Source organism: Hyla sarda, unplaced genomic scaffold (genome assembly GCF_029499605.1).
Source record: "Hyla sarda isolate aHylSar1 unplaced genomic scaffold, aHylSar1.hap1 scaffold_778, whole genome shotgun sequence".
NCBI classification, from domain to species: Eukaryota; Metazoa; Chordata; class Amphibia; order Anura; family Hylidae; genus Hyla; species Hyla sarda.
The window spans coordinates 129,665-155,325 of NW_026610801.1; the positions used below are offsets into that span (position 1 = coordinate 129,665).

Below are 25,661 nucleotides of genomic sequence, written 5' to 3' on the forward strand. Positions count from 1 at the left end.
TATATATATAGGAGAGAGGACCTGTCCTGTAATATACTGCTATCACATAGGGCAACACTTTCAGAGGACATACCCATTTTAAAGGGGTACTCTGGCCCTAAGACATCTAATCCCCTATCCAAACGATCGTGGTCAGACTTCTTATCCCCTATCTCGCATGCAGCACCCACCTAAGGGAGCTGCTCGCAGCGCTGCAGCCTTGGAGTCTGCCGGTTCACAACTACAGGGCCGGAGTATCAAGAAGTCACGACTCTGATGTCTTACCTCCTCCCATACACCTGCATGGGGAGACCTCCGGCTCTGTAGTCGTGGCCCGGCAGACTCCGAGGCTGCAGCGATGCGAGCAGCACCCAGAGGTGGATGTTGCATGCGAGATAGCGGTCAGACTTCTTATCCCCTATCCTTTTCGGAGTACCCCTTTAATGTACCATCATATGTGCCGTTTTGTTGTGGCTGTTTCTTTTTTTTAAACTATTGAAGTAAATGGGTAGCAAAATAAGTTGCAGGAATAAATGCAACAAAATACAGCACATTGGCCCCTGCTCTGAGGGTGAAGACACCCTTAGCTCAATGAAGGCACATTGGCCCCTGCTCTGAGGGTGAAGACACCCTTAGCTCAATGAAGGCACATTGGCCCCTGCTCTGAGGGTGGAGACACCCTTAGCTCAATGAATGCACATTGGCCCCTGCTCTGAGGGTGGAGACACCCTTAGCTCAATGAATGCACATGGGCACCTGCTCTGAGGGTGGAGACACCCTTTAACTCAATGAATGCACATTGGCCCCTGCTCTGAGGGTGAAGACACCCTTTAACTCAATGAATGCACATTGGCCCCTGCTCTGAGGGTGGAGACACCCTTAACTCAATGAATGCACATTGGCCCCTGCTCTGAGGGTGGAGACACCCTTTAACTCAATGAATGCACATTGGCCCCTGCTCTGAGGGTGGAGACACCCTTTAACTCAATGAATGCACATTGGCCCCTGCTCTGAGGGTGGAGACACCCTTTAACTCAATGAATGCACATTGGCCCCTGCTCTGAGAGTGAAGACACCCTTTAACTCAAGGAAGGCACATTGGCCCCTGCTCTGAGGGTGAAGACACCCTTTAACTCAAGGAAGGCACATTGGCCCCTGCTCTGAGGGTGAAGACACCCTTTAACTCAATGAAGGCACATTGGCCCCTGCTCTCAGGGTGGAGACACCCTTTAACTCAATGAAGGCACATTGGCCCCTGCTCTCAGGGTGGAGACACCCTTTAACTCAATGAATGCACATTGGCCCCTGCTCTGAGGGTGAAGACACCCTTTAACTCAATGAAGGCACATTGGCCCCTGCTCTCAGGGTGGAGACACCCTTTAACTCAATGAATGCACATTGGCCCCTGCTCTGAGAGTGAAGACACCCTTTAACTCAATGAAGGCACATTGGCCCCTGCTCTGAGGGTGAAGACACCTTTAACTCAATGAATGCACATGGGCACCTGCTCTGAGGGTGGAGACACTCTTTAACTCAATGAATGCACATTGGCCCCTGCTCTGAGAGTGAAGACACCCTTTAACTCAATGAATGCACATGGGCACCTGCTCTGAGGGTGAAGACACCCTTTAACTCAATGAAGGCACATGGGCACCTGCCCTGAGGGTGGAGACACCCTTTAACTCAATGAATGCACATGGGCACCTGCTCTGAGGGTGGAGACACCCTTTAACTCAATGAATGCACATGGGCACCTGCTCTGAGGGTGGAGACACCCTTTAACTCAATGAATGCACATGGGCACCTGCTCTGAGGGTGGAGACACCCTTTAACTCAATGAATGCACATGGGCACATGCTCTGAGGGTGGAGACACCCTTTAACTCAATGAATGCACATATGGTGTCAGTATCACAGATGGGTTTTCCGCCTCTCACCTGCTTGTCTCTGTCATTGTCCATCTTCTTGCGGGTGGCCTGTCTCCGTGTGTTTCTGATGCTAGTCTTTATTGCAGGGCGACATACATAGTTCTCCAGGTTCTTTGGAGGCTTCTTAGTCCTTTTAGCCTGGAGGCCAATTTTCAGCTTTAGGTTTCCCTCTGAGAAGTCAGTCTGGGTGACAGAGAACTGCTGTGCCTCGTTCCCTGGGAGGGTGTTGGGGGACTTCTCCTGCTCCTTGGTGCCAGAGTTGGAGTCTGTATTACTGCCAGATGCACAGAGAGGTTTCACAGGCCCATCAGAATTGGGACCCACTCCTGACATAGCAGAACTCCTTTGGTCCATCCCAGTCTAGCTGCACCGTCCCACGCCAAGCAGCAGACATTTACCGGCTGGCGCTCTGTCATGACAAAAAAAAAAAAAAAAAAAAGAGGGAACAGAAGAAGACTCATCATTCAAGACCACAGCTCTAACAACACATCATCGTCCGAGCCCCCAGAGTCACTGCTGTCCCCGGAGGGTAATGACGTCACTGCTGTCCCCATGTATAATGACGTCACTGCTGTCCCCATGTATCATGACGTCACTGCTGTCCCCATGTATCATGACGTCACTGCTGTCCCCATGTATAATGACGTCACTGCTGTCCCCATGTATCATGACGTCACTGCTGTCCCCATGTATCATGACGTCACTGCTGTCCCCATGTATAATGACGTCACTGCTGTCCCCATGTATAATGACGTCACTGCTGTCCCCATGTATAATGACGTCACTGCTGTCCCCATGTATAATGACGTCACCGCTGTCCCCATGTATAATGACGTCACCGCTGTCCCCGGAGGGTAATGACGTCACCGCTGTCCCCATGTATCATGACGTCACTGCTGTCCCCATGTATCATGACGTCACTGCTGTCCCCATGTATCATGACGTCACTGCTGTCCCCATGTATCATGACGTCACTGCTGTCCCCATGTATCATGACGTCACTGCTGTCCCCATGTATCATGACGTCACTGCTGTCCCCATGTATAATGACGTCACTGCTGTCCCCATGTATAATGACGTCACTGCTGTCCCCATGTATAATGACGTCACTGCTGTCCCCATGTATAATGACGTCACTGCTGTCCCCATGTATAATGACGTCACCGCTGTCCCCATGTATAATGACGTCACCGCTGTCCCCATGTATAATGACGTCACCGCTGTCCCCGGAGGGTAATGACGTCACTGCTGTCCCCATGTATAATGACGTCACTGCTGTCCCCATGTATAATGACGTCACTGCTGTCCCCATGTATAATGACGTCACTGCTGTCCCCATGTATAATGACGTCACTGCTGTCCCCGGAGGGTAATGACGTCACTGCTGTCCCCGGAGGGTAATGACGTCACTGCTGTCCCCGGAGGGTAATGACGTCACTGCTGTCCCCGGAGGGTAATGACGTCACTGCTGTCCCCGGAGGGTAATGACGTCACTGCTGTCCCCGGAGGGTAATGACGTCACTGCTGTCCCCGGAGGGTAATGACGTCACTGCTGTCCCCGGAGGGTAATGACGTCACTGCTGTCCCCGGAGGGTAATGACGTCACTGCTGTCCCCGGAGGGTAATGACGTCACTGCTGTCCCCATGTATAATGACGTCACTGCTGTCCCCATGTATAATGACGTCACTGCTGTCCCCATGTATAATGACGTCACTGCTGTCCCCGGAGTGTAATGACGTCACTGCTGTCCCCGGAGTGTAATGACATCACTGCTGTCCCGGAGTGTAATGACGTCACTGCTGTCCCCGGAGTGTAATGACATCACTGCTGTCCCCATGTATAATGACGTCACTGCTGTCCCCATGTATAATGACGTCACTGCTGTCCCCATGTATAATGACGTCACTGCTGTCCCCATGTATAATGACGTCACTGCTGTCCCCATGTATAATGACGTCACTGCTGTCCCCGGAGTGTAATGACGTCACTGCTGTCCCCGGAGTGTAATGACATCACTGCTGTCCCGGAGTGTAATGACGTCACTGCTGTCCCCGGAGTGTAATGACATCACTGCTGTCCCCATGTATAATGACGTCACTGCTGTCCCCATGTATAATGACGTCACTGCTGTCCCCATGTATAATGACGTCACTGCTGTCCCCATGTATAATGACGTCACTGCTGTCCCCATGTATAATGACGTCACTGCTGTCCCCGGAGGGTAATGACGTCACTGCTGTCCCCGGAGGGTAATGACGTCACTGCTGTCCCCGGAGGGTAATGACGTCACTGCTGTCCCCGGAGGGTAATGACGTCACTGCTGTCCCCGGAGGGTAATGACGTCACTGCTGTCCCCGGAGGGTAATGACGTCACTGCTGTCCCCGGAGGGTAATGACGTCACTGCTGTCCCCGGAGGGTAATGACGTCACTGCTGTCCCCATGTATAATGACGTCACTGCTGTCCCCATGTATAATGACGTCACTGCTGTCCCCATGTATAATGACGTCACTGCTGTCCCCATGTATAATGACGTCACTGCTGTCCCCGGAGTGTAATGACGTCACTGCTGTCCCCGGAGTGTAATGACGTCACTGCTGTCCCGGAGTGTAATGACGTCACTGCTGTCCCCGGAGTGTAATGACATCACTGCTGTCCCCATGTATAATGACGTCACTGCTGTCCCCATGTATAATGACGTCACTGCTGTCCCCATGTATAATGACGTCACTGCTGTCCCCATGTATAATGACGTCACTGCTGTCCCCGGAGGGTAATGACGTCACTGCTGTCCCCGGAGGGTAATGACGTCACTGCTGTCCCCGGAGGGTAATGACGTCACTGCTGTCCCCGGAGGGTAATGACGTCACTGCTGTCCCCGGAGGGTAATGACGTCACTGCTGTCCCCGGAGGGTAATGACGTCACTGCTGTCCCCGGAGGGTAATGACGTCACTGCTGTCCCCGGAGGGTAATGACGTCACTGCTGTCCCCATGTATAATGACGTCACTGCTGTCCCCATGTATAATGACGTCACTGCTGTCCCCATGTATAATGACGTCACTGCTGTCCCCATGTATAATGACGTCACTGCTGTCCCCGTGTATAATGACGTCACTGCTGTCCCCGTGTATAATGACGTCACTGCTGTCCCCATGTGTAATGACGTCACTGCTGTCCCCATGTGTAATGACGTCACTGCTGTCCCCATGTATAATGACGTCACTGCTGTCCCCATGTATAATGACGTCACTGCTGTCCCCATGTATAATGACGTCACTGCTGTCCCCATGTATAATGACGTCACTGCTGTCCCCATGTATAATGACGTCACTGCTGTCCCCGGAGTGTAATGACGTCACTGCTGTCCCCATGTATAATGACGTCACTGCTGTCCCCATGTATAATGACGTCACTGCGGTCCCCATGTATAATGACGTCACTGCTGTCCCCATGTATAATGACGTCACTGCTGTCCCCGGAGTGTAATGACGTCACCGCTGTCCCCGGAGTGTAATGACGTCACCGCTGTCCCCATGTATAATGACGTCACTGCTGTCCCCATGTATAATGACGTCACTGCGGTCCCCATGTATAATGACGTCACTGCGGTCCCCATGTATAATGACGTCACTGCGGTCCCCATGTATAATGACGTCACTGCTGTCCCCATGTATAATGACGTCACTGCTGTCCCGGAGTGTAATGACGTCACTGCTGTCCCCGGAGTGTAATGACATCACTGCTGTCCCCATGTATAATGACGTCACTGCTGTCCCCATGTATAATGACGTCACTGCTGTCCCCATGTATAATGACGTCACTGCTGTCCCCATGTATAATGACGTCACTGCTGTCCCCGGAGGGTAATGACGTCACTGCTGTCCCCGGAGGGTAATGACGTCACTGCTGTCCCCGGAGGGTAATGACGTCACTGCTGTCCCCGGAGGGTAATGACGTCACTGCTGTCCCCGGAGGGTAATGACGTCACTGCTGTCCCCGGAGGGTAATGACGTCACTGCTGTCCCCGGAGGGTAATGACGTCACTGCTGTCCCCGGAGGGTAATGACGTCACTGCTGTCCCCATGTATAATGACGTCACTGCTGTCCCCATGTATAATGACGTCACTGCTGTCCCCATGTATAATGACGTCACTGCTGTCCCCATGTATAATGACGTCACTGCTGTCCCCATGTATAATGACGTCACTGCTGTCCCCGTGTATAATGACGTCACTGCTGTCCCCATGTGTAATGACGTCACTGCTGTCCCCATGTGTAATGACGTCACTGCTGTCCCCATGTATAATGACGTCACTGCTGTCCCCATGTATAATGACGTCACTGCTGTCCCCATGTATAATGACGTCACTGCTGTCCCCATGTATAATGACGTCACTGCTGTCCCCATGTATAATGACGTCACTGCTGTCCCCGGAGTGTAATGACGTCACTGCTGTCCCCATGTATAATGACGTCACTGCTGTCCCCATGTATAATGACGTCACTGCGGTCCCCATGTATAATGACGTCACTGCTGTCCCCATGTATAATGACGTCACTGCTGTCCCCGGAGTGTAATGACGTCACCGCTGTCCCCGGAGTGTAATGACGTCACCGCTGTCCCCATGTATAATGACGTCACTGCTGTCCCCATGTATAATGACGTCACTGCGGTCCCCATGTATAATGACGTCACTGCGGTCCCCATGTATAATGACGTCACTGCTGTCCCCATGTATAATGACGTCACTGCTGTCCCCGGAGTGTAATGACGTCACCGCTGTCCCCGGAGTGTAATGACGTCACCGCTGTCCCCATGTATAATGACGTCACCGCTGTCCCCATGTATAATGACGTCACCGCGGTCCCCATGTATAATGACGTCACCGCGGTCCCCATGTATAATGACGTCACCGCTGTCCCCATGTATAATGACGTCACCGCTGTCCCCATGTATAATGACGTCACCGCTGTCCCCGGAGTGTAATGACGTCACCGCTGTCCCCGGAGTGTAATGACGTCACCGCTGTCCCCATGTATAATGACGTCACCGCTGTCCCCATGTATAATGACGTCACCGCGGTCCCCATGTATAATGACGTCACCGCGGTCCCCATGTATAATGACGTCACCGCGGTCCCCATGTATAATGACGTCACCGCTGTCCCCATGTATAATGACGTCACCGCTGTCCCCATGTATAATGACGTCACCGCTGTCCCCATGTATAATGACGTCACCGCTGTCCCCATGTATAATGACGTCACCGCTGTCCCCATGTATAATGACGTCACCGCTGTCCCCATGTATAATGACGTCACCGCTGTCCCCATGTATAATGACGTCACCGCTGTCCCCATGTATAATGACGTCACCGCTGTCCCCATGTATAATGACGTCACCGCTGTCCCCATGTATAATGACGTCACCGCTGTCCCCATGTATAATGACGTCACCGCTGTCCCCATGTATAATGACATCACCGCTGTCCCCATGTATAATGACGTCACTGCTGTCCCCATGTATAATGACGTCACTGCTGTCCCCATGTATAATGACGTCACTGCTGTCCCCATGTATAATGACGTCACTGCTGTCCCCATGTATAATGACGTCACTGCTGTCCCCATGTATAATGACATCACTGCTGTCCCCATGTATCATGATGTCACCAAAGCATATACAGCTCTGCCAGCCCAACAATATCTCCACACACACAGCATAAGTCAATGATAATATCACACAGGGGGGTGGAAGTGACATCATTACACAAACGGGGGGAATCAGTGATGTCATCCACCTGAAGCCTGGTGCTGACACGCTCCGGACAGTACATCATGGCTACGTCACAGAGTGAGTGGCCCGGCCTCCAGCCTGTGTAGTAGGCCAGTGGCAGACTCCTGACATCTGAGCAGACGGCATTAGGGGGGGGTCACATACATATACACACACAGTCACTATACCTGGCTTGGCCTGCCCGCTGTTTACCTCCCCTGTGCCCTGCGAGGCTGTGCTGGCCTCTGTGCTCTGTTTACACTGAGGAGGGCTGGTACTTCACTGAAACCCAACCCGCTACAAGCCCCTGCATCTGTACTGGGGGAGGGGAGGCGGGAGCAGAGGGAGGGCAGGCATCCACGGGAACAGCACTCATTAACTCCTTCCTAACTGAGCGTACACTCCGCTATACTGCAGACGCCATGCCCTGCGCATTAAAGGGTAACACAGCCTCCCCCTGTACATTATATATCTTATATCACATCACAGCCTCCCCCTGTACATTATATACCTTATATCACATCACAGCCTCCTCCTGTACATTATATACCTTATATCACATCACAGCCTCCTCCTGTACATTATATACCTTATATCACATCACAGCCTCCCCCTGTACATTATATACCTTATATCACATCACAGCCTCCTCCTGTACATTATATACCTTATATAACATCACAGCCTCCTCCTGTACATTATATACCTTATATAACATCACAGCCTCCTCCTGTACATTATATACCTTATATAACATCACAGCCTCCTCCTGTACATTATATACCTTATATAACATCACAGCCTCCTCCTGTACATTATATACCTTATATAACATCACAGCCTCCTCCTGTACATTATATACCTTATATCACATCACAGCCTCCCCCTGTACATTATATACCTTATATCACATCACAGCCTCCTCCTGTACATTATATACCTTATATCACATCACAGCCTCCTCCTGTACATTATATACCTTATATAACATCACAGCCTCCTCCTGTACATTATATACCTTATATAACATCACAGCCTCCTCCTGTACATTATATACCTTATATCACATCACAGCCTCCTCCTGTACATTATATACCTTATATCACATCACAGCCTCCCCCTGTACATTATATACCTTATATCACATCACAGCCTCCTCCTGTACATTATATACCTTATATCACATCACAGCCTCCCCCTGTACATTATATACCTTATATCACATCACAGCCTCCCCCTGTACATTATATACCTTATATCACATCACAGCCTCCTCCTGTACATTATATACCTTATATCACATCACAGCCTCCTCCTGTACATTATATACCTTATATCACATCACAGCCTCCTCCTGTACATTATATACCTTATATCACATCACAGCCGCCTCCTGTACATTATATACCTTATATCACATCACAGCCCCCCCTGTACATTATATACCTTATATCACATCACAGCCTCCCCCTGTACATTATATACCTTATATCACATCACAGCCTCCCCCTGTACATTATATACCTTATATCACATCACAGCCTCCTCCTCTACATTATATACCGTATATCACATCACAGCCGCCTCCTGTACATTATATACCTTATATCACATCACAGCCTCCTCCTGTACATTATATACCTTATATCACACCACAGCCTCCTCCTGTACATTATATACCTTATATCACATCACAGCCTCCTCCTGTACATTATATACCTTATATCACATCACAGCCTCCCCCTGTACATTATATACCTTATATCACATCACAGCCTCCCCCTGTACATTATATACCTTATATCACATCACAGCCTCCCCCTGTACATTATATACCTTATATCACATCACAGCCTCCTCCTGTACATTATATACCTTATATCACATCACAGCCTCCCCTGTACATTATATACCTTATATCACATCACAGCCTCCTCCTGTACATTATATACCTTATATCACATCACAGCCTCCTCCTGTACATTATATACCTTATATCACATCACAGCCTCCTGTACATTATATACCTTATATCACATCACAGCCTCCTCCTGTACATTATATACCTTATATAACATCACAGCCTCCTCCTGTACATTATATACCTTATATCACATCACAGCCTCCTGTACATTATATACCTTATATCACATCACAGCCTCCTCCTGTACATTATATACCTTATATCACATCACAGCCTCCTCCTGTACATTATATACCTTATATCACATCACAGCCTCCTCCTGTACATTATATACCTTATATCACATCACAGCCTCCTCCTGTACATTATATACTTTATATCACATCACAGCCTCCCCCTGTACATTATATACTTTATATCACATCACAGCCTCCTGTACATTATATACCTTATATCACACCACAGCCTCCCCCTGTACATTATATACCTTATATCACATCACAGCCTCCCCCTGTACATTATATACCTTATATCACATCACAGCCTCCTCCTGTACATTATATACCTTATATCACATCACAGCCTCCTCCTGTACATTATATATCTTATATCACATCACAGCCTCCCCTGTACATTATATACCTTATATCACATCACAGCCTCCTCCTGTACATTATATACCTTATATCACATCACAGCCTCCTCCTGTACATTATATACCTTATATCACATCACAGCCTCCTCCTGTACATTATATACCTTATATCACATCACAGCCTCCTGTACATTATATACCTTATATCACATCACAGCCTCCTGTACATTATATACCTTATATCACACCACAGCCTCCCCCTGTACATTATATACCTTATATCACACCACAGCCTCCCCCTGTACATTATATACCTTATATCACATCACAGCCTCCTGTACATTATATACCTTATATCACAGCCTCCCCTGTACATTATATACCTTATATCACATCACAGCCTCCCCCTGTACATTATATACCGTATATCACATCACAGCCTCCTCCTGTACATTATATACCTTATATCACATCACAGCCGCCTCCTGTACATTATATACCTTATATCACATCACAGCCTCCCCCTGTACATTATATACCTTATATCACATCACAGCCTCCCCTGTACATTATATACCTTATATCACATCACAGCCTCCTCCTGTACATTATATACCTTATATCACATCACAGCCTCCCCCTGTACATTATATACCTTATATCACATCACAGCCTCCTCCTGTACATTATATACCTTATATCACATCACAGCCTCCTCCTGTACATTATATACCTTATATCACATCACAGCCTCCCCTGTACATTATATACCTTATATCACATCACAGCCTCCTCCTGTACATTATATACCTTATAGCACATCACATCCTCCCCCTGTACATTATATACCTTATATCACATCACAGCCTCCTGTACATTATATACCTTATATCACATCACAGCCTCCTCCTGTACATTATATACCTTATATCACATCACAGCCTCCCCTGTACATTATATACCTTATATCACATCACAGCCTCCTCCTGTACATTATATACCTTATATCACATCACAGCCTCCTCCTGTACATTATATACCTTATATCACACCACAGCCTCCTCCTGTACATTATATACCTTATATCACACCACAGCCTCCTCCTGTACATTATATACCTTATATCACATCACAGCTTCCTCCTGTACATTATATACCTTATATCACAGCCCCCTGTACATTATATACCTTATATCACATCACAGCCTCCTCCTGTACATTATATACCTTATATCACATCACAGCCTCCTCCTGTACATTATATACCTTATATCACATCACAGCCTCCTCCTGTACATTATATACCTTATATCACATCACAGCCTCCTGTACATTATATACCTTATATCACATCACAGCCTCCCCCTGTACATTATATACCTTATATCACATCACAGCCTCCCCCTGTACATTATATACCTTATATCACATCACAGCCTCCTCCTGTACATTATATACCTTATATCACATCACAGCCTCCCCTGTACATTATATACCTTATATCACATCACAGCCTCCTGTACATTATATACCTTATATCACATCACAGCCTCCTGTATATTATATACCTTATATCACATCACAGCCTCCTCCTGTACATTATATACCTTATATCACATCACAGCCTCCTCCTGTACATTATATACCTTATATCACATCACAGCCTCCTCCTGTACATTATATACCGTATATCACATCACAGCCTCCTCCTGTACATTATATACCTTATATCACATCACAGCCTCCTCCTGTACATTATATACCGTATATCACATCACAGCCTCCTCCTGTACATTATATACCTTATATCACATCACAGCCCCCTGTACATTATATACCTTATATCACATCACAGCCTCCTCCTGTACATTATATACCTTATATCACATCACAGCCTCCTCCTGTACATTATATACCTTATATCACACCACAGCCTCCTCCTGTACATTATATACCTTATATCACACCACAGCCTCCCCCTGTACATTATATACCGTATATCACATCACAGCCTCCTCCTGTACATTATATACCTTATATCACATCACAGCCTCCTCCTGTACATTATATACCTTATATCACATCACAGCCTCCTGTACATTATATACCTTATATCACATCACAGCCTCCTGTACATTATATACCTTATATCACATCACAGCCTCCTGTACATTATATACCTTATATCACATCACAGCCTCCCCCTGTACATTATATACCTTATATCACAGCCTCCTCCTGTACATTATATACCTTATATCACATCACAGCCTCCCCCTGTACATTATATACCTTATATCACATCACAGCCTCCTCCTGTACATTATATACCTTATATCACATCACAGCCTCCCCCTGTACATTATATACCTTATATCACATCACAGCCTCCCCCTGTACATTATATACCTTATATCACATCACAGCTTCCTCCTGTACATTATATACCTTATATCACATCACAGCCCCCCCCTGTACATTATATACCTTATATCACAGCCCCCTGTACATTATATACCTTATATCACATCACAGCCTCCTCCTGTACATTATATACCTTATATCACATCACAGCCTCCTCCTGTACATTATATACCTTATATCACATCACAGCCTCCCCCTGTACATTATATACCTTATATCACATCACAGCCTCCTCCTGTACATTATATACCTTATATCACATCACAGCCTCCCCCTGTACATTATATACCTTATATCACATCACAGCCTCCCCCTGTACATTATATACCTTATATCACATCACAGCCTCCCCCTGTACATTATATACCGTATATCACATCACAGCCTCCCCCTGTACATTATATACCTTATATCACATCACAGCCTCCTCCTGTACATTATATACCTTATATCACATCACAGCCTCCCCCTGTACATTATATACCTTATATCACATCACAGCCTCCCCCTGTACATTATATACCTTATATCACATCACAGCCTCCCCCTGTACATTATATACCGTATATCACATCACAGCCTCCCCCTGTACATTATATACCTTATATCACATCACAGCCTCCTCCTGTACATTATATACCTTATATCACATCACAGCCTCCCCCTGTACATTATATACCTTATATCACATCACAGCCTCCTCCTGTACATTATATACCTTATATCACATCACAGCCTCCCCCTGTACATTATATACCTTATATCACATCACAGCCTCCCCCTGTACATTATATACCTTATATCACATCACAGCCTCCCCCTGTACATTATATACCTTATATCACATCACAGCCTCCCCCTGTACATTATATACCTTATATCACATCACAGCCTCCTCCTGTACATTATATACCTTATATCACATCACAGCCTCCCCCTGTACATTATATACCTTATATCACATCACAGCCTCCTCCTGTACATTATATACCTTATATCACATCACATCCTCCCCCTGTACATTATATACCTTATATCACATCACATCCTCCCCCTGTACATTATATACCTTATATCACATCACAGCCTCCCCCTGTACATTATATACCTTATATCACATCACAGCCTCCCCCTGTACATTATATACCTTATATCACATCACAGCCTCCCCCTGTACATTATATACCTTATATCACATCACAGCTTCCTCCTGTACATTATATACCTTATATCACAGCCCCCTGTACATTATATACCTTATATCACATCACAGCCTCCTCCTGTACATTATATACCTTATATCACATCACAGCCTCCTCCTGTACATTATATACCTTATATCACATCACAGCCTCCTCCTGTACATTATATACCTTATATCACAGCCCCCTGTACATTATATACCTTATATCACATCACAGCCTCCTCCTGTACATTATATACCTTATATCACATCACAGCCTCCCCCTGTACATTATATACCTTATATCACACCACAGCCTCCTCCTGTACATTATATACCTTATATCACACCACAGCCTCCTCCTGTACATTATATACCTTATATCACATCACAGCCTCCTCCTGTACATTATATACCTTATATCACATCACAGCCTCCCCCTGTACATTATATACCTTATATCACATCACAGCCTCCTGTACATTATATACCTTATATCACATCACAGCCTCCTGTACATTATATACCTTATATCACATCACAGCCTCCTCCTGTACATTATATACCTTATATCACATCACAGCCTCCCCCTGTACATTATATACCTTATATCACATCACAGCTTCCTCCTGTACATTATATACCTTATATCACAGCCCCCTGTACATTATATACCTTATATCACATCACAGCCTCCTCCTGTACATTATATACCTTATATCACATCACAGCCTCCTCCTGTACATTATATACCTTATATCACATCACAGCCTCCTCCTGTACATTATATACCTTATATCACATCACAGCCTCCTCCTGTACATTATATACCTTATATCACACCACAGCCTCCTCCTGTACATTATATACCTTATATCACATCACAGCCTCCTCCTGTACATTATATACCTTATATCACAGCCTCCTCCTGTACATTATATACCATATATCACAGCCTCCTCCTGTACATTATATACCTTATATCACATCACAGCCTCCCCCTGTACATTATATACCTTATATCACATCACAGCCTCCCCCTGTACATTATATACCTTATATCACATCACAGCCTCCCCCTGTACATTATATACCTTATATCACATCACAGCCTCCCCCTGTACATTATATACCTTATATCACATCACAGCCTCCCCCTGTACATTATATACCTTATATCACATCACAGCCTCCTCCTGTACATTATATACCTTATATCACATCACAGCCTCCCCCTGTACATTATATACCTTATATCACATCACAGCCTCCCCCTGTACATTATATACCTTATATCACATCACAGCCTCCTCCTGTACATTATATACCTTATATCACATCACAGCCTCCTCCTGTACATTATATACCTTATATCACATCACAGCCTCCCCCTGTACATTATATACCTTATATCACATCACAGCCTCCTCCTGTACATTATATACCTTATATCACATCACAGCCTCCCCTGTACATTATATACCTTATATCACATCACAGCCTCCTGTACATTATATACCTTATATCACATCACAGCCTCCTGTACATTATATACCTTATATCACATCACAGCCTCCCCTGTACATTATATACCTTATATCACATCACAGCCTCCTCCTGTACATTATATACCTTATATCACATCACAGCCTCCTCCTGTACATTATATACCTTATATCACATCACAGCCTCCTCCTGTACATTATATACCTTATATCACATCACAGCCTCCTCCTGTACATTATATACCTTATATCACATCACAGCCTCCCCTGTACATTATATACCTTATATCACATCACAGCCTCCTGTACATTATATACCTTATATCACATCACAGCCTCCTCCTGTACATTATATACCTTATATCACATCACAGCCTCCCCCTGTACATTATATACCTTATATCACATCACAGCCTCCCCTGTACATTATATACCTTATATCACATCACAGCCTCCTCCTGTACATTATATACCTTATATCACATCACAGCCTCCTCCTGTACATTATATACCTTATATCACATCACAGCCTCCCCTGTACATTATATACCTTATATCACATCACAGCCTCCTGTACATTATATACCTTATATCACATCACAGCCTCCTCCTGTACATTATATACCTTATATCACATCACAGCCTCCTCCTGTACATTATATACCTTATATCACATCACAGCCTCCCCCTGTACATTATATACCTTATATCACATCACAGCCTCCCCTGTACATTATATACCTTATATCACATCACAGCCTCCTCCTGTACATTATATACCTTATATCACATCACAGCCTCCTCCTGTACATTATATACCTTATATCACATCACAGCCTCCCCCTGTACATTATATACCTTATATCACATCACAGCATCCCCCTGTACATTATATACCTTATATCACATCACAGCCTCCCCCTGTACATTATATACCTTATATCACATCACAGCCTCCCCCTGTACATTATATACCTTATATCACATCACAGCCTCCTCCTGTACATTATATACCGTATATCACACCACAGCCGCCTCCTGTACATTATATACCGTATATCACACCACAGCCGCCTCCTGTACATTATATACCTTATATCACAGCCTCCTCCTGTACATTATATACCTTATATCACATCACAGCCTCCTCCTGTACATTATATACCTTATATCACATCACAGCCTCCCCCTGTACATTATATACCTTATATCACATCACAGCCTCCCCCTGTACATTATATACCGTATATCACATCACAGCCGCCTCCTGTACATTATATACCTTATATCACACCACAGCCTCCCCCTGTACATTATATACCGTATATCACAGCCTCCTCCTGTACATTATATACCTTATATCACATCACAGCCTCCTGTACATTATATACCTTATATCACATCACAGCCTCCTCCTGTACATTATATACCTTATATCACATCACAGCCTCCTCCTGTACATTATATACCTTATATCACACCACAGCCTCCTCCTGTACATTATATACCTTATATCACATCACAGCCTCCTCCTGTACATTATATACCTTATATCACAGCCTCCTCCTGTACATTATATACCTTATATCACAGCCTCCTCCTGTACATTATATACCTTATATCACATCACAGCCTCCCCCTGTACATTATATACCTTATATCACATCACAGCCTCCCCCTGTACATTATATACCTTATATCACATCACAGCCTCCCCCTGTACATTATATACCTTATATCACATCACAGCCTCCCCCTGTACATTATATACCTTATATCACATCACAGCCTCCCCCTGTACATTATATACCTTATATCACATCACAGCCTCCTCCTGTACATTATATACCTTATATCACATCACAGCCTCCCCTGTACATTATATACCTTATATCACATCACAGCCTCCTGTACATTATATACCTTATATCACATCACAGCCTCCCCCTGTACATTATATACCTTATATCACATCACAGCCTCCTGTACATTATATACCTTATATCACATAACAGCCTCCTCCTGTACATTATATACCTTATATCACATCACAGCCTCCCCCTGTACATTATATACCTTATATCACATCACAGCCTCCCCTGTACATTATATACCTTATATCACATCACAGCCTCCTCCTGTACATTATATACCTTATATCACATCACAGCCTCCTCCTGTACATTATATACCTTATATCACATCACAGCCTCCCCTGTACATTATATACCTTATATCACATCACAGCCTCCTGTACATTATATACCTTATATCACATCACAGCCTCCTCCTGTACATTATATACCTTATATCACATCACAGCCTCCTCCTGTACATTATATACCTTATATCACATCACAGCCTCCCCCTGTACATTATATACCGTATATCACATCACAGCCTCCCCTGTACATTATATACCTTATATCACATCACAGCCTCCTCCTGTACATTATATACCTTATATCACATCACAGCCTCCTCCTGTACATTATATACCTTATATCACATCACAGCCTCCTCCTGTACATTATATACCTTATATCACATCACAGCCTCCCCCTGTACATTATATACCTTATATCACATCACAGCCTCCCCCTGTACATTATATACCTTATATCACATCACAGCCTCCTCCTGTACATTATATACCGTATATCACATCACAGCCGCCTCCTGTACATTATATACCTTATATCACACCACAGCCTCCTCCTGTACATTATATACCTTATATCACAGCCTCCTCCTGTACATTATATACCTTATATCACATCACAGCCTCCTCCTGTACATTATATACCTTATATCACATCACAGCCTCCCCCTGTACATTATATACCTTATATCACATCACAGCCTCCCCCTGTACATTATATACCGTATATCACATCACAGCCGCCTCCTGTACATTATATACCTTATATCACACCACAGCCTCCTCCTGTACATTATATACCTTATATCACAGCCTCCTCCTGTACATTATATACCTTATATCACATCACAGCCTCCTGTACATTATATACCTTATATCACATCACAGCCTCCCCCTGTACATTATATACCTTATATCACATCACAGCCTCCTCCTGTACATTATATACCTTATATCACATCACAGCCTCCTCCTGTACATTATATACCTTATATCACATCACAGCCTCCCCTGTACATTATATACCTTATATCACATCACAGCCTCCTCCTGTACATTATATACCTTATATCACATCACAGCCTCCTGTACATTATATACCTTATATCACATCACAGCCTCCCCCTGTACATTATATACCTTATATCACATCACAGCCTCCCCCTGTACATTATATACCTTATATCACATCACAGCCTCCTCCTGTACATTATATATCTTATATCACATCACAGCCTCCTCCTGTACATTATATACCGTATATCACATCACAGCCTCCTCCTGTACATTATATACCTTATATCACATCACAGCCTCCTCCTGTACATTATATATCTTATATCACATCACAGCCTCCTGTACATTATATACCTTATATCACATCACAGCCTCCTGTACATTATATACCTTATATCACATCACAGCCTCCTCCTGTACATTATATACCTTATATCACACCACAGCCTCCCCCTGTACATTATATACCTTATATCACATCACAGCCTCCCCCTGTACATTATATACCTTATATCACATCACAGCCTCCTCCTGTACATTATATACCTTATATCACAGCCTCCTCCTGTACATTATATACCTTATATCACATCACAGCCTCCTCCTGTACATTATATACCTTATATCACATCACAGCCTCCCCCTGTACATTATATACCTTATATCACATCACAGCCTCCTCCTGTACATTATATACCTTATATCACATCACAGCCTCCCCCTGTACATTATATACCGTATATCACATCACATCCTCCTCCTGTACATTATATACCTTATATCACATCACAGCCTCCTCCTGTACATTATATACCTTATATCACATCACAGCCTCCTCCTGTACATTATATACCTTATATCACATCACAGCCTCCCCCTGTACATTATATACCTTATATCACATCACAGCCTCCCCCTGTACATTATATACCTTATATCACATCACAGCCTCCTCCTGTACATTATATATCTTATATCACATCACAGCCTCCCCCTGTACATTATATACCTTATATCACATCACAGCCTCCCCTGTACATTATATACCTTATATCACATCACAGCCTCCCCCTGTACATTATATACCGTATATCACATCACAGCCTCCTCCTGTACATTATATACCTTATATCACATCACAGCCTCCCCCTGTACATTATATACCTTATATCACATCACAGCCTCCCCCTGTACATTATATACCTTATATCACATCACAGCCTCCTGTACATTATATACCTTATATCACATCACAGCCTCCTCCTGTACATTATATACCTTATATCACATCACAGCCTCCTGTACATTATATACCTTATATCACATCACAGCCTCCTGTACATTATATACCTTATATCATATCACAGCCTCCTGTACATTATATACCTTATATCACACCACAGCCTCCTCCTGTACATTATATACCTTATATCACATCACAGCCTCCTCCTGTACATTATATACCTTATATCACATCACAGCCTCCTCCTGTACATTATATACCTTATATCACATCACAGCCTCCTCCTGTACATTATATACCTTATATCACATCACAGCCTCCCCCTGTACATTATATACCTTATATCACATCACAGCCTCCCCCTGTACAATATATACCTTATATCACACCACAGCCTCCTCCTGTACATTATATACCTTATATCACATCACAGCCTCCTGTACATTATATACCTTATATCACATCACAGCCTCCTGTATATTATATACCTTATATCACATCACAGCCTCCCCCTGTACATTATATACCTTATATCACACCACAGCCTCCCTCTGTACATTATATACCTTATATCACATCACAGCCTCCTCCTGTACATTATATACCTTATATCACATCACAGCCTCCCCCTGTACATTATATACCTTATATCACATCACAGCCTCCCCCTGTACATTATATACCTTATATCACATCACAGCCTCCCCCTGTACATTATATACCTTATATCACATCACAGCCCCCTCCTGTACATTATATACCTTATATCACATCACAGCCTCCTCCTGTACATTATATACCTTATATCACATCACAGCCTCCCCCTGTACATTATATACCTTATATCACATCACAGCCTCCTCCTGTACATTATATACCTTATATCACATCACAGCCTCCTCCTGTACATTATATACCTTATATCACATCACAGCCTCCTCCTGTACATTATATACATTATATCACATCACAGCCTCCTCCTGTACATTATATACCTTATATCACATCACAGCCTCCTCCTGTACATTATATACCTTATATCACAGCCCCTAGTACATTATATACCTTATATCACATCACAGCCTCCTCCTGTACATTATATACCTTATATCACATCACAGCCTCCTCCTGTACATTATATACCTTATATCACATCACAGCCTCCTCCTGTACATTATATACCTTATATCACATCACAGCCTCCTGTACATTATATACCTTATATCACATCACAGCCTCCTCCTGTACATTATATACCTTATATCACATCACAGCCTCCTCCTGTACATTATATACCTTATATCACATCACAGCCTCCTGTACATTATATACCTTATATCACATCACAGCCTCCTGTACATTATATACCTTATATCACATCACAGCCTCCTCCTGTACATTATATACCTTATATCACATCACAGCCTCCCCCTGTACATTATATACCGTATATCACAGCCTCCCCCTGTACATTATATACCGTATATCACATCACAGCCTCCTCCTGTACATTATATACCTTATATCACATCACAGCCTCCCCCTGTACATTATATACCGTATATCACAGCCTCCTCCTGTACATTATATACCTTATATCACATCACAGCCTCCTCCTGTACATTATATACCTTATATCACATCCTCCCCCTGTACATTATATACCTTATATCACATCCTCCTCCTGTACATTATATACCTTATATCACATCCTCCTCCTGTACATTATATACCTTTTATCACATCACAGCCTCCTCCTGTACATTATATACCTTATATCACAGCCCCCTGTACATTATATACCTTATATCACACCTTCTGAAGTTGTAGAGGTATAACCATAGGACGGGGGAGGCTAAGATAGGCGAGAGGGGATAATTTGAAATAGGAAAGGGTTCAAGGAGAAGTCTGGGATATGAAATTATCCACTATCCTAACGATAGACTCTAAGTTTCAGATCGCGGGGGGTCCGACCACTGGGGTCCTGGCGATCTCCCATACGGGGCCCTCGGTACTTTGCAGAAATAGAGCGTTTCGGCCACCGTATGATGTGGTGGCCGACACGCCCCCCCATAATACATTTCAATTGCAGAGGCGGAGACTGCCGAATGCCGCGCTCTGGCTCTCCCATAGAGATGTATTGAGGGGGCGTGTCGGCCACCGTGTCATGTGGTCATACTCCTTTAATGTAGAGGAACAAGTTCAGAATATGGAAAACTACCTCAGGACAGGGTAAATGTGCAGACGGTTGTGTGGGGGATGGGGAAGGGGTGTTATCCCAGGAAGGGGGGGGGGGAGGAAATGGGGATTTACCTTAGAACAGGATAAATGTGAGGGACTTACCTCAGTATAGGGGTGATTAGTACTTGTGGGGGAATTCTCTCAAGACAGGGATAATTTACCTCAGGACAGGGCAAATGTAGTTTACCTCAGGACAAAGATAATTTACCTCAGGGACAGGGTAAAATAGAGGGAATCACCTCAGGACAGGGATAATTTAGCTCAGGCCAGGGTAAATGAGGGGAAAATTACCTCTGGACAGACATAATTTACCTCAGGGCAGGGTAAATCAGGGGGAATTACCTCTGAACAGACATAATTTACCTCAGGGCAGGGTAAATCAGGGGGAATTACCTCTGAACAGACATAATTTACGTCAGGGCAAGGTAAATGAGGGGGAATTACCTCTGGACAGACATAATTTACCTCTGTGCAGGGTAAATGAGGGGGAATTACCTCTGGACAGACATAATTTACCTCTGTGCAGGGTAAATGAGGGGGATTACCTCTGGACAGACATAATTTACCTCTGTGCAGGGTAAATGAGGGGGATTACCTCTGGACAGACATAATTTAGCTCAGGGCAGGGTAAATGAGGGGGGATTACCTCAGGACAGGGATAATTTACCTCTGGACAGTAATAGTTTACCTCATGATGGGGTAAATGAGAGGAAAATACCTCAGCACAGGGTAAATGCAAAGGAATTACCTCAGCACAGGGTAAATGAGAAGGAATTGCCTCAGCACAGGATAAATGAGGGGGTATTACCTCTGGACAGACATAATTTACCTCTGTGCAGGGTAAATGAGGGGAAATTACCTCTTTGCAGGGTAAATGAGGGGGGATTACCTCAGGACAGAATTTACCTCAGGACAGACATCATTTACCTCAGGGCAGGGTAAATGAGGGGGGGGGGGGGATTACCTCAGAACAGACATAATTTACCTCAGGGCAGGGTAAATGAGAGGGAAGTACCCCTGGACAGACAAATTTACCTCAGGGCAGGGTAAATGAAGGGGAATTACCTCTGGACAGACATCATTTACCTCAGGGCAGGGTAAATCAGGGGGAATTACCTCAGGACAGACATAATTTACCTCAGGGCATGGTAAATGAGGGGGGGGATTACCTCAGGACAGACATCATTTACCTCTGTGCAGGGTAAATGAGGGGAATTACCTCTTTGCAGGGTAAATGAGGGGGATTACCTCTGGACAGACATAATTTAGCTCAGGGCAGGGTAAATGAGGGGGGGGGGGATTACCTCAGGACAGACATCATTTACCTCAGGGCAGGGTAAATAAGGGGGAATTACCTCAGGGCAGGGTAAATGAGGGGGAATTACCTCAGGGCAGGGTAAATGAGGGGGAATTACCTCAGGGCAGGGTAAATGAGGGGGAATTACCTCAGGGCAGACATAATTTACCTCAGGGCAGGGTAAATAAGGGGGAATTACCTCAGGGCAGGGTAAATGAGGGGAATTACCTCAGGGCAGACATAATTTACCTCAGGGCAGGGTAAATAAGGGGGAATTACCTCAGGGCAGGGTAAATGAGGGGGAATTACCTCAGGGCAGACATAATTTACCTCAGGGCAGGGAAAATTAAGGGGAATTACCTCTGGACAGACATAATTTACCTCAGGGCAGGGAAAATGAGGGGGAATTACCTCTAGACATACATAATTTACCTCAGGGCAAGGTAAATGAGGGGGAATTACCTCTGGACAGGCATAATTTACCTCAGGGCAGGGTAAATGAGGGGGAATTACCTCAGGACAGACATTATTTACCTCAGGGCAGGGAAAATAAAGGGGAATTACCCGTGGACAGACATAATTTACCTCAGGCCAGGGTAAAAGAGGGATTACCTCTGGACAGACATAATTTACCTCAGGCCAGGGTAAATGAGGGGGGGGGGGAATTACCTCAGGACAGAATTTACCTCTGTGCAGGGTAAATGATGGGGAATTACCTCAGGACAGACATAACTTACCTCAGGGCAGGGTAAATGAGGGGGGGTTAACTCAGGACAGACAATTTACCTCAGGGCAGAGTAAGTGAGGGGGAATTACCTCAGGACAGACAATTTACCTCAGGGCAGGGTAAATGAGGGGGAATTACCTCAGGACAGACATAATTTACCTCAGGGCAGGGTAAATGAGGGGGGGTTACCTCAGGACAGACAATTTACCTCAGGGCAGAGTAAGTGAGGGGGAATTACCTCAGGACAGACATAATTTACCTCAGGGCAGGGTAAATGAGGGGGAATTACCTCAGACAGACATAATTTACCTCAGGGCAGGGTAAATGAGGGGGGGTTACCTCAGGACAGACAATTTACCTCAGGGCAGAGTAAGTGAGGGGGAGTTACCTCAGGACAGACATAATTTACCTCAGGGCATGGTAAATGAGAGGGAATGCCTCTGGACAGACATAAATTTACCTCAGGGCAGGGTAAATGAGGGGGAATTACCTGAGAACAGACATCATTTACCTCTGTGCAGGGTAAATGAGGGGGGGGGTTACCCTCAAGACAGACATAATTTACCTCAGGGCAAGGAAAATGAGGGGGAATTACCTCTGGTCAGACATAATTTACCTCAGGGCAAGGAAAATGAGGGGGAATTACCTCTGGTCAGACATAATTTACCTCAGGGCAGGGTAAATGAGCGTGAATTACCCAAGGATAATTTACCCCAGGAAAGGATAAATGTGGGGCAGTTACTTCAGGACAGGATAAAAACGTCAGGATGGAGTAATACAAGGGAATTTTACCTCTGACGAATGATGGAAGGGATGGTCACGTGACATTATTCCGAGTCTGGAGGGAAGGGCAATGCTTAACTCCGCCCAGCTCTCTGGCGCCCCACTCGGACACAGGCAGCAGTAGATTGTAACCAATAGTTTTAACTCGGCTCCGCCCCCTGACGGCCGCACTGACTGCTGGGATGCTTGGTGTCCGCACTCACCGTGTCCGGTGCCACCCCCCCCCTCCCCGACCGGTTCCTTAGGCTTCCGTTGCCGGTGAAGCCGCGTCACCAATCCGAGCGTCCACCCTCACCAACGCGCGCCCGGTCTCTTTCCCGCGCATGACGTCACAACCTAGCTCAGTTGCCAGACTCAGTATCGCCGGAAGTGACGCCAGAGTCGCCACGGCAGCCATGTTAGATGAGGGAATGTATGCCCTTACAGCATTGAAAAAATGAGCACACCGGCCTGATAACCCCGAGTAGCCTGCAGGGGGCGCCGCCGAGTCATGTGACCGCTGAGTCATGGGCAACGAGGGATGATCACAACCTGTGTGTATGGGAGCATTGTACCTGGACGATGGAGGAGATGCTGGGGGTTATACTGCAGCCTGTGTGTTCTGTCAGGACGTGTTCACAACTGTGCACAATTATATGTACCGCATCCTCTGCATGTATCACGGGCAAGGGGAAATGAGAGGGGTACTACCACCCGCCGGGGGAAATGAGAGGGGTACTACCACCCGCCGGGGGAAATGAGAGGGGTACTACCACCCGCCGGGGGAAATGAGAGGGGTACTACCACCCGCCGGGGGAAATGAGAGGGGTACTACCACCCGCCGGGGGAAATGAGAGAGGGGTACTACCACCCGCCGGGGGAAATGAGAGGGGTACCAC

At 45.2% G+C, this 25,661-nt stretch overlaps 1 protein-coding gene across 5 annotated transcripts in view; it reads right to left on the reverse strand.

Moving 5' to 3' along the window:
* Positions 1–25,111, reverse strand: part of ASH1L (ASH1 like histone lysine methyltransferase) — a 120,156-nt gene extending 95,045 nt beyond the window's left edge. The window contains exons 1-2 of one of the 5 annotated variants that reach the window (XM_056554522.1): positions 24,793–25,111; positions 1,916–2,315 (exon numbers count right to left, since the gene is read on the reverse strand). In XM_056554522.1, the coding sequence (XP_056410497.1) occupies positions 1,916–2,260 (345 nt within the window). In that variant the 5' untranslated portion in view covers positions 2,261–2,315; positions 24,793–25,111. Of the gene's footprint in view, positions 1–1,915; positions 2,316–7,871; positions 8,004–24,646; positions 24,770–24,792 lie in introns of those variants that run through there. The other 4 variants (XM_056554524.1, XM_056554525.1, XM_056554526.1 and 1 more) reach the window with 4 other exon arrangements.
* Positions 25,112–25,661: the final 550 nt, after the last annotated feature.